Genomic DNA, 12,192 nt, shown 5'->3' with positions numbered 1-12,192 from the left:
TGTAACATTTCTCCATCCACAAAAGGCACCTGACTGGCAAACTTGGATTCTTCTGCTGCACTTTTGACACAGAAGCACGTTTGTATTTAAATAAACGCTGTTCCTGATTCTTCATAAGAAGAATTTTCTGAACAGGAATGTACTTGGTGCCTGTAACATATTCAGTGTGACACCTATTAAACAGCTGCTGAATAATTGCAATATTTTTAACATTACAGCAAAAGAAGGGCAAAGTAACTTCTGGGGTCTGTTCTAGAAGTAAGAAAACCTCATTCAAAATCTCACTGACATTTCCAGTGGAAATGTGATCACATCTGTCCGAGTCAAATTGATGGCTATAAGCTGTTGATAATAATTATATATATATATATATTTCCTTTTCCTCATGCAGAGGAAAAGAAAAAAAAGAAAGATTCTTTTCCTCACCATCTCAATGACATTTCTATGACTCTAAAGGAATGAAACGGACAGATTTTATTGACTTTTTCAAAATACAGAACAGCTGTTTCAAACCCTTTTTAAATGATTGTACAAATTAAATTAAACTGCACTGTGTATAATTCAAAGACACTATACACACTAATACAGTACAGTTCTCTATATAAAATATATCTTACTGCAATTCAAATTATGAGGCTACAGCCTAAAAAAAGTATTGTGCTGTTTTTAAATACAGTAATGTCAGTAGTGTAGACAGACTACTAAGCCACAGCTTGGCGGTGGTGTCTGCATTTCTACATTTTCAATATGCCTGAAAATAAACTGTAGGCTATCAGTGCCGAACTGGTAGCAGAGTTTTAAAAAAAAATGTGTTCATAAAAGATTCAGATTCACAAAATGAACACTGTGATAACTGTAAGCCAATTATTTAAGCAGCATTTGAATAGGAATGATTCTGTCCCAAGCATTTGATCCATATAAGCTGCTGATCACCGTAACACTAAGAACTAAAAATCCAGAGCCTTTCTTAGTGTGTTGTGTGTCTCACCCCATACTGTATGTCTAGATTAGGAAGATCATAAAAAAAAAAAAAACATCTCATATCATATCATTGTTTATTCAGTCGTATTTAATGAACATCACAGTACAGCACGGGTCATGGCTTGACAAACGAGGCGAGTCCTTGGGTGAGTCAGCGGGTCACTGTTAGTTCAGACTTGTCTGTGATAACGATACATTTCGTGGGAGTTGTTTTGTACACTCTCAAAGAAATAATTTAACATTGTAAAAATCACATTGGTTTCAGTTTCTAATAGCAGTTGGTGTAATAGTGGTTGCCAATTTGTCTTAGAATATGACAAGTAACCCTGAGGAACACGCTTCATTTTCTCAAAGAGACTGATGTTGAATCTTTGAGGTGCTCCTTCTTTCAGTGATGCACCTTTTGTATTTCCATGTATTCCAAGTCTGTTCTTTTTTAAAATAATTTCCAAACTTGGGAATAAATGTAATAAAATGGCTGGCAAAATAGCTACAAGTAAACAAGCGTGTAATGTATCAATCCAACCTCAAACTGTCAAGCTGCTGCTAAGCACTTTAGAGTAATACTCCTTATCAGATGAAAGTCTGATGTTTATGGATTTCAGTCTTTCAGGCTGAAGAGGTTTTGCTGGCATCCCCCAAAAATGACACTTTAATAAAATCTTTTTTTTTCTGAGCACGCCTTAATACTTTGGACAATCCTTCAAATAGAAAAGATGTCTACTAGTTTTCAATTTAGAAGTAAGTGCTTGCTTTAACTTTTTAATATGTGCTTTTATATTGAAAACATCAGCATCACTGCATCACTCACTGTATGTCTGTGTACTGAATACAAGAATTCTGCCTTAAATTATAATAAGTACTCAATTATTTGCAGTGTCATAAATATATAATACAGACAAGGGCTTTATGTGATGTAAAAATGTAAACACCGATATGAAAGCTTAAGGGCACTGCAGTCTTATGATGAAAAAGGGTGAAGTATGGCTTAACGAATGGATTAGTATTCTCTTTGTCTTCTGGAATATGTGAGGGCTTCAGGGGAGCTGGAGAGGTGTTGTTTACCGCTTCTCAATCTGTGGCTTCAGCAGCCAAATTAACTCAGATAAACTTTCAGAAGGTGAGATACAAAACAGTAGCCTGTGGCAGTGTGAAAATATTGATCCAGTCTACAAGTTTCAAATCCCATATCCCCAGATTCACGCAAAGTGTTTTAATTAGACTTCCTTTTGCCACAAGGTTCTGTTTCTCTCTCTCTCTCTCTCTGGCTTTCTGTCTCTCTTGTGCGTTGACTTGCTGCCAGTCTCCATTGTCTGCAGTCTCAGCTCTAAGTCAAGAACAAAGTCACCGACACCAGAGTCATTTGGGTTGTGATACGCAGGGACAATTTCCAATGTGGGGCACGCGTATTTGGAAATTCACATGCTTTTCTTGTTTTGGCTCAGTGCTCCAGAACACTGGATCTGACACTAAATACTGACTGGGGTTAAAGTGTTGACTCTCAGCTTTAATTTGAGTGTGTTTTCAGGCATACTAGGGGAAACAGTGTAGGAATGACAGCCTTACTGTATCGTTGTCCATAGTCGCTGTTGCATTTCAAATCCATTGTGCTGAATTAGAATGCTTAATTACTTGTGTTATTGTCTAAATACAAATGGACTGATTCCCGTGTTATGATTTGATCTTAAAAGGGGCACAACACCAAGATCAGCCTCTGAAAACGCTTGTATAATGCCTTTTTTTAACATGGAGTTTAACAGACATGAACATTTCTTGGGTAGAAACAGGCTGAGGTCGAAAAAGCCAAAAGAAATTCCTTTCCTAGCCACTTTTCTTTGACCTCGATGAAAAACGTCACGAGGTCAAGGACAGATGTAAAGGTGAATTCATAAGGACTAGACAACCACCGTGCACAGAGGACCTGACTGCACAACTCTAGGCTTTTAAAATAACTTTATTCATAACATAAAAGATAAGTACAGTGACAAACTCAAAGCTTTACAAAAACGTAAGGTTTCTTGTCCAACACTGAATCCCACCTCTTAACTTCACTTCATTTACCCATCAATTAGGCAACATAAAATTATAGATGGTCGTTAAAAATAAAAATAAATGAAATAGGATTGAAATGTTGAAATACACAATATAATGGGGAAAAAACTAATATACAAGTAGAGAAAGTTGATCCATTATTTACATTTTTTCCTGGCATTTTTATACATTTATTGAGTAATGAAAAATAATTAATTTAGTGCATTTCACAATGGGGATTCAACAAAGCGACATTTATGTGTGTAGTTTTTGTTACGATGATGATATTGTTAACTAGAAATTCTATGCTTGTTTTTCAAGATTCCTACTTACTGGATGGATTTGAAAGAGAAGAAATCTATATTTATGTTTCGGGGCTCAGCTACTCATGCATGGTTTTACATAAGTTTTGGATCATGTCACAAGCATAAAATACGTGCTCTGTTGTTTCTACATTTATGTGGGTCTGCCTCAGTGAAACTACTGTGCTGCGTCGCTTTATATGTTGCTGCCGCAAGGAATTATTGTACAGCATTATCTCCTTTCTATTCATAAAGGATGGTCCAGTGTGCCCTATGCTGAAGGACATAAGAGAGGAAGTATTGAAACACCTTTCTATAGCATTTAGGCAATTCAACCAGCTCTTGTCATCGCTGCCACTTAAATACTTCCAGGTCATTTCACTCAACCTTCCAATGCAAAAAAAAGACTATCCAGCCGCAGCCACAGTCTAGTGAAACTGTGCATTCACATGCTCGTCAGATGGTCCTATATCCCTAGTTGTGAAGTCGTTCTTACGACTGCGGTGTGATCATGTCCTTTTAAGTCGGAATATGGAAACATTGTCATTGTCATCAGTATGCTGAAACAGTTTGAGGCTTTTGTCCCAGAGATGTTACTTCACCAGTACATTATCTGAAGCCACTAACATATTGCTTGTACTGCAAATACTGCTAATAAATAGCTTTTCTAATTAACCTAGGAACGTCTGCATGGACAGCAAACTAACCGTTACAACCTAATACCAAATTACAAATGACAAGTTAGCAAAAAATGGATGCAGTTCTGATTTTGCACCATTCATCAAACATTTCTAACCATCAACCATGTTGTCTGCCATGTTTCTACGTTTATGACATCAACAACTTGGCAACTCGTGTAACAAAATTTTCTCCGACTGTTATCTGATTATACCAACACCACATGAATGCACAGAAAGACTGTTCAGCTGCATTATGGGAAATGTAGGGTTCCACGTTTTTGGAGCTTGACCCGTACAACGGGACTAAAAGTCAGGATATCTTGCCCTCTGCTGCAAAGACCTTTTTTCTTCTCTGTCACCGCTTCTAACTTTATAGAAGTGTGTTACTGAAATCACTGGAGCATCCCTTTAACTGAACAAGCAACCTCTTTTTAAGGCTTAAAGTGACATACCCAGAATAAAATGTTTTATATGCACTCAGAGTTACAAAATTGTTCTTGTCAGTGCAAACCATTTTAAAGGTTTACACTGAAATAGGCTTTGTACTTTAAAACAATGTCTAGTTTGTCAAAGTTCAGTGAGGATTCAATTGGACACTTGGATATTTCGTACAGCCACACATTGTAAATGCATGTAAATCCACCAAAATTCATCCTTCTCTCAGATAAACGTAGGTGGGTACGTGGAAAAGCTGACTGAAGACTGGTTGTATCCACAGCATTCAGCTCACGTTCTCTTTATCATTTGCCACACAGGAGAGAAGAGACAGCGGAGAGAAAATCTCTGGCAGCATTCACTCCTCGCTCACTGGAGGCTTTTTTTAAACTCGGTGGTGCCAGACTTCACCAGTCAGCCATCTCTGGGTGCTTCCACCTTCATATTAATGCCTCATCCCCCTTTTTAACTCACAGGCTACTGAACACCCATATGAGAGCATTCTTTAGCAGGCAAGTTCATTCACTCTCACTCTGATTACTCCTGGCAAGGTCTGACCTCCAGCTGTCAACACTGATCCTACAGTGGATGTTCAGTTTGCTCAACCCCAGGATCACTTAAGGGCACAACTCTATTCAGCCCACTGGGAGCCTCTCTTTGCGCCACTGCCTTCATTTTCTCATTACTTTCAATTGAAGGCAGGCCCTACTGCTTGTTCCCAACTGAGCTGAGAGCTCAATGTGTTTCAAAACACCCAGTGTTGACCGCTCTGAGAGAAAGTGTTTAAATTTTTAGCTGAAAATACTGTACTTACTTTGCTTCCCACGTGAATCTGTTTTTGTGCTGCAAGCTACAAAGTAAGAGGCGCCCAGTGGACTCAGGAGCTGAAGCATCAGTATGGTAATGCTGACGCTTGCTACCTTGAGCTGCACTGTGGTACCATAAAACTGAGTGTACACTATCTAAGTGTACACTATTACACACTTCTGCACCTGTGGAACAGGAGATGTTGACACCTAGCTCATGATGGAGAAGGTAGATGCAGGGCCTGAGGGCAAATCCAGAAGAAAAAAGAATTTGTTCTGTAGTTTCAGGGTTATAAAATGCTCATGGATTTTTTTTTTTTGTCGAAGGATTACTGTATTTATAAGTTCTTAAACAGAGAGGAAGCGGCAAAGCTTCTGATATTACAAATAAATCACCAAGTAAAGACGTTTCCACCTGTTTCAGAGCGCTGTGGATTTCCTTTTGCTAATTTATTTAAGTCTTTCAAACTTTTACTCCACTGACTGTATATTAAAAAAGTTTGTAAGGCTGAAATTGATTTGTTTTGGAGGAGATTTGGTGTAATCACACTAATAATCCACTGAGGATTGCGTGGAGTCGAGGCGTTGTGGATTAGGACTTATCTTCGTGTTGGAAACTTTCCAACAGGCTCGGGAGGAATTCATTGACCTTCGACTGGTTTTGAAAGTTATCACAATAGAAGTTTTTTTAGGGTGGGTGTGCTGCTGTTGGGTACAGCTTTATATTTTCTTGGTCTCACACCTTCCAGGTATGGATTTAAGGGACGGTGTAGCGAGGAGGCTGACCTCCACCCAGAGATCAGGCCACAGCAGGCGTCCGACCTGACACATCCTTGAGCGCACCAAAATTGCTAACAGTGTTTTGCCTTTGTGTGTTGTGTGTCTGTGTGTGTGTTTCACTGCCTTAGCAGAATCCCTGTTCAGCGGCCTGGGACTGGGGGCGGTGGTGGGCCTCGGCCTGGGAGCGTTGCTTCTGCTCCTCGTGCTGGTGGACGTCAGCTGCTTCTTCCTGCGTCACTGCGGCCTGCTGATGTGCATCACGCGCACACTCTGCAGCAAGAAAACAGCCACCAGCGGCAAGGGCAAAGAAATAGAGGAGGGCAAGGCCGCCTACCTGTGAGTTTGGATTTCTTTTTATATTGTTTTTTCTTCAGGAACTTTTAACTCCTTCAGTCAAAGCTTTTGATCTCTATGGTATCAGTTGGGATGTATCAGTGTTTGTCAGTCACCAGGTCATTCATGCTTGCAGAGGGAGCATCTGCTGTGGGTGTATCTTGATGCCTGTGGGTTACATTGGGTCAGCTAGTGTTTTTGCTAGATAATTTTGTGCAACAATAAACTCAAAGACCTGAATGGATGAATACAAATCTAGATGTCAATACATTTGTTCCAAAGTTTTATAGAACCAGCTTTAGACAGAAGAACATACCTTTATATTTCTCAGAAATTCAGATTTAAGTCTAAAAAGATCAAATGTTGTCAAGGATTTTAAGCTATTACTAATTTGTGTCACAAATTATCAGTTTTGCTTTCACTGTGCTCTCAATCATTTTGCGAGACCCCTCAAGTAGACATGAATAGCGCAGTGACACTGCTCATGTCATGTTGAGCCTAGAATCCCCTCAAACATATTTACTGTGAATGAGAAAAGAACGGGAAAAGGAGACTTATCTTTACCGTTTACTGTAGGTACACCTACAACAGCCGCCCAACCACCCTTTCAGCCACAGTATGTCTCTGATTACGTCTTATTCACTAACATCAGTGCGTTTCATACAATGTGCTGTGAGTTCACCTTTGAAGTATCTTCTTTGCATGCGTTGCGTGTATGTGTACAGTCATGATGTGCATGTATAAAATCTCAACTTTATGTGCCACGATGCTTCATGCTTGCACGTCTGTATTTATATATATTATGCATGCAAATAGTCTATGATTGTCATATCACCGCATGCATGTCCAAGACGAGCAAACACACACACTTCCTCTTTTTGCTCTCATCAGGCACCGTGCAATTGAAAAACCCATGAAATTCATAGCACAGTTGATTTTCAGATTTAGTCCCAGTATTATTTTATACGGCGGGTGCTAGCCAAAGAAAGGTATTGTGTGATAGCACCCACAGTGTGTGATTCATTGGCCTCAGCAGTGCCATTTTTGTGTTAAAACTGTCAGCGTGCCAGCCCAATGTCTGGGATACAGCGAGAGGGCACGGAGAAGGAGGGCGGTTTGAGTTTTGCTGAGTCACTAAGCTCACAGGGCTGGAGGGCTAAGTGACTGCATGCCTAGACAGCATGCAGAATGTTCCTCAGCTTTATGTTAGAGCAGGCACTGTAGCAGCAACTCACACAGGCATTTGCAGGCAGTGTGAGGCTAAATGTTGCTACTACAAAGTCTTTATGGCTATATTAGAGCTGATCATTTAGTACAGTCACATCACAAACACAAAGCAGAGTCGCAGACATATAGGAAGGTACAGTATTTCATGTAAACAGCAGCAGAGTGGTGCAAAATGGTCACGACAGGCAAAGGTGGAATAGCTTTATATTTCTTTTACAGTCTAGGTCTTATTGTCAGACTTTTTTTCCATCATTCATATTGTGCATGATTTTTCTCCTGCAGCTCTGTTGCTGAGGTACAGGCAGATGCTGACTCAGCAGGACACAACTTTAAAAGGGAGTCCAAGGGGCATCCAGATGAGAACTGTTTTAATAACAGCATTGTGTTTACCAAATTAAAAGGCTAATCCAGAAATGTAGTTTTGTACTTCCATAAAGTTAAGGGACTACCAAGAGAAAAATCCACCAAGGTCCAGAAGCACTGCATCCTTCATTTCCCATTGTCGTGGAAAATTGTGGTATTCCTGGTGAGGGATTGAGCAAATTAGTTACAACAAACTTCTTTGAAAAATGTATTAATAAAGTACTACAACACAAATCAGCTGGACCAAAGGTTCTATCTCCTAGGACAGTCACTAACGTCTGGCCCAGAGCAAAGGGATGCATAATCATTTAAACGGTCTAGGTTTCTATGTTTTGGGGAACAAAGATCTTCTTCTGGCTGGTCCCAGTCAAGGAGAGGAACAGCTAGTGAGGAAAACAATAAAACAATTTCACATCTCTGACCTAAACCCTATACATGAGGACAGACTAGGATAATGACTAATAATAAAAATAAAATGTTAAAGATTAAAAACAATATATACGACATAATAATATATAAGCATAAAATAAAAACTATTATAAGTACTTGCCTAAAAGATTATAAGAGAAAGAAAAAACTATTTTCTGCCACAGCCATAATGCAGTTCACTAGTTTTTTGTTAGCACCTACCTCACTGCTGAATGCCCACATCTTTTAAATCCCAATACCTATAGTTTGTAGGGGCTTTATAAGATTGTAGTGTCCCATGCCCATGCAGAGGTAACCCCAATGAAATCATTAGGGTTTTCAAGTAAACTAAACTCAATGTGCTAAATCGATGGAGTGCGCCTTTAATCGTTGAGCTCTGAGACCACTTCCACATCGCTAAAAACGAGTCCCTTTGGGGTCAGAAACACAAGCATTCAGACATCAGCCGTCAATTAACACGAAGAAAACAAAGGCGGGTAGTAAAATTATACCCAAACAAGATAAATCTGAGGGGTCACCAGATGATGCTACAAAAACTTGTGCTTGTTACTAGATAAAATGTTGAATCATTTTACCTGTTAAGACCTGTTAACAGTTATGCAAATGAAGCAACCTGGGCAGTCATAAGGGAAATGAGGGGTCACACGGCAAATAGGTTGGAAACCACTGATCCATGTGAGAGTGAAAAGTGTACGTCAAAGGTAATGACCAAACTTTAGATGTCAGTTTGATCATGCAGGTACAGTGAGGAAAATAAGTATTTGAACACCCTGCTATTTTGCAACTTCTCCCACTTAGAAATCATGGAAGGGTCTGAAATTGTCATCGTAGGTGCATGTCCACTGTGAGAGACATAATCTAAAAAAAAAATATCCAGAAATCACAATGTATGATTTTTTTAACTATTTATTTGTATGATACAGCTGCAAATAAGTATTTGAACACCTGAGAAAATCAATGTTAATATTTGGTACAGTAGCCTTTGTTTGCAATTACAGAGGTCAAACGTTTCCTGTAGTTTTTCACCAGGTTTGCACACACTGCAGGAGGGATTTTGGCCCACTCCTCCACACAGATCTTCTCTAGATCAGTCAGGTTTCTGGGCTGTCGCTGAGAAACACGGAGTTTGAGCTCCCTCCAAAGATTCTCTATTGGGTTTAGGTCTGGAGACTGGCTAGGCCACGCCAGAACCTTGATATGCTTCTTACAGAGCCACTCCTTGGTTATCCTGGCTGTGTGCTTCAGGTCATCGTCATGTTGGAAGACCCAGCCTCGACCCATCTTCAATGCTCTAACTGAGGGAAGGAGGTTGTTCCCCAAAATCTCGCAATACATGGCCCCGGTCATCCTCTCCTTAATACAGTGCAGTCGCCCTGTCCCATGTGCAGAAAAACACCCCCAAAGCATGATGCTACCACCCCCCATGCTTCACAGTAGGGATGGTGTTCTTGGGATGGTACTCATCATTCTTCTTCCTCCAAACACGGTTAGTGGAATTATGACCAAAAAGTTCTATTTTGGTCTCATCTGACCACATGACTTTCTCCCATGACTCCTCTGGATCATCCAAATGGTCATTGGCAAACTGAAGACGGGCCTTGACATGTGCTGGTTTAAGCAGGGGAACCTTCCGTGCCATGCATGATTTCAAACCATGACGTCTTAGTGTATTACCAACAGTAACCTTGGAAACGGTGGTCCCAGCTCTTTTCAGGTCATTGACCAGCTCCTCCCGTGTAGTTCTGGGCTGATTTCTCACCTTTCTTAGGATCATTGAGACCCCACGAGGTGAGATCTTGCATGGAGCCCCAGTCCGAGGGAGATTGACAGTCATGTTTAGCTTCTTCCATTTTCTAATGATTGCTCCAACAGTGGACCTTTTTTCACCAAGCTGCTTGGCAATTTCCCTGTAGCCCTTTCCAGCCTTGTGGATGTGTACAATTTTGTCTCTAGTGTCTTTGGACAGCTCTTTGGTCTTGGCCATGTTAGTAGTTGGATTCTTACTGATTGTATGGGGTGGACAGGTGTCTTTATGCAGCTAACTACCTCAAACAGGTGCATCTAATTTAGGATAATAAATGGAGTGGAGGTGGACATTTTGAAGGCAGACAGGTCTTTGAGAGTCAGAATTCTAGCTGATATACAGGTGTTCCAATACTTATTTGCAGCTGTATCATACAAATAAATAGTTAAAAAATCATACATTGTGATTTCTGAAATTTTATTTTTAGATTATGTCTCTCACAGTGGACATGCACCTACGATGACAATTTCAGACCCCTCCATGATTTCTAAGTGGGAGAACTTGCAAAATAGCAGGGTGTTCAAATTTATTTTCCTCACTGTATACAGTACGTCCTCATGTATTTGTCAGTATGGTGCATGCACTTGTACAGCACGATGATTAATTCAACAGACCTCTCAGGTGTGTTCATTTTAGGTTTCACCGCAAAATATGAGATTTAGTTATTCCCAAGCAGGGGTACTTGTACTCCTGGGGCTACTTTGACAGTTGCCAAGGTGTAATAATATTTACAAATATGTAGAAAATGTAAACAATTAATTGCTGGTTGGTTAATAAGTACATATATTGTAACAAGAACCAACTTTGATAGGCGCATTGCTCAGGACCTTTCTGATTGTGTGAACTCTGTATTGTAACACTGTTAAATCTGCATCTTTAGATTTCTGCAGAGAAATTGGTTTGACAGGAATGATAGCCGTAACTACAAAAACATGCATAATGCTTGATTTATTTATTTTTTTGCTAGTGTGGAGAGAATGAAGTAATGCTGTTTCAAACTGCACAATGAGTCATACAACTGGGCTGAAGAGAGTGTAATGAGGTAACGCTTGAGATAACACAAAGCTCAGACACTCCTACTGAGTTTGCAAGATATCAATAGTGTGAGTCTGAAGGTGCTGAGGGGTAATAAGTTGTAAAGACTAGCAAACCCTGTGCAGAAATATCAATGATATTGATAAGCATGTACACTGTGATAAATAGCACGAGGTGAACTTTAAATTAAGAGGGCAATAAGTGGCACAGATCAGAGGGTGTTGGGTTTGTTTAGGAGATGTGAACTAAGGACGTGTGTGCGAGACGACATTTTTAAGATACAGGTTTGTGGGTCAGCAGGGTCATGGACAGTCCTCGCCGCCCATTTTCTCACCTTGATGGGGTGCTGATTCTTAGGAGGGAGTGGCCAGCGGCCAAGTTTCCCTCTCAGCAGTGCAGTTTTAACTCAAAAGGCATAACTGGACCAGTGGACCAACAGACGATGGAGGATGTGAGGGCGTCTTTCTATTATCAATCTGTCAAAGTGTGCTGAGATCAGTCAGATAATTCTGGGCTTAGTAGTTACCTCAGGAAAGGTTGAAAGACTGGTTTTCGCAGTGCCCCCACTGACTTCAAGAGTCAGTCCTCACTTCCAAGTGTTAAGTGGAAGTTCTTCACTGTGCGCTGTGGTGTCAGTGGGACCAGTGGACAGATGGAAAAAGACTGGAATACCTTGATTACCTTTAAGAACTAAGCCTAAAAGGAGCTGTCAGGGCACTTAATTTATTACACTGAACAAAATTATAAACGCAACACTTCTGTTTTTGCCCCCATTCATCATGAGCTGAACCCAAAGATCTAAGACTGTAATGTACACATAAGGCCTATTTCTCTCAAATATTGTTCACAAATCTGTCAAAATCTATGTTAGTGAGCACTTCTCCTTTGCCAAGATAATCCATCCACCTCACAGGTGTGGCATATGAAGATTCTGATCAGACAGCATGGGTATTGCACAGGTGTACCTTAGGCTGGCCACAATAAAA

At 40.2% G+C, this 12,192-nt stretch overlaps 1 protein-coding gene across 6 annotated transcripts in view; it reads left to right on the top strand.

The window, feature by feature from the left end:
• LOC119904098 (neural cell adhesion molecule 2-like) overlaps nucleotides 1–12,192 on the top strand; it is a 327,858-nt gene that overhangs the window by 299,268 nt on the left and 16,398 nt on the right. For 2 of the 6 annotated variants that reach the window (XM_038720521.1, XM_038720503.1), the window contains exons 16-17: nucleotides 6,144–6,351; nucleotides 7,858–7,989. In XM_038720521.1, the coding sequence (XP_038576449.1) occupies nucleotides 6,144–6,351; nucleotides 7,858–7,981 (332 nt within the window). In that variant the 3' untranslated portion in view covers nucleotides 7,982–7,989. Of the gene's footprint in view, nucleotides 1–6,143; nucleotides 6,352–7,857; nucleotides 7,990–12,192 lie in introns of those variants that run through there. The other 4 variants (XM_038720529.1, XM_038720535.1, XM_038720512.1 and 1 more) reach the window with 3 other exon arrangements.

The sequence above is a fragment of the Micropterus salmoides genome, unplaced genomic scaffold, assembly GCF_014851395.1.
Source record: "Micropterus salmoides isolate LMB-PRFRI ecotype aquatic unplaced genomic scaffold, ASM1485139v1 Ms_hic_scaffold_1, whole genome shotgun sequence".
NCBI classification, from domain to species: domain Eukaryota; kingdom Metazoa; phylum Chordata; class Actinopteri; order Centrarchiformes; family Centrarchidae; genus Micropterus; species Micropterus salmoides.
The sequence above is the reverse complement of the archived record's forward strand: the minus strand, read 5'-3'. Positions and strand labels throughout refer to the sequence as shown.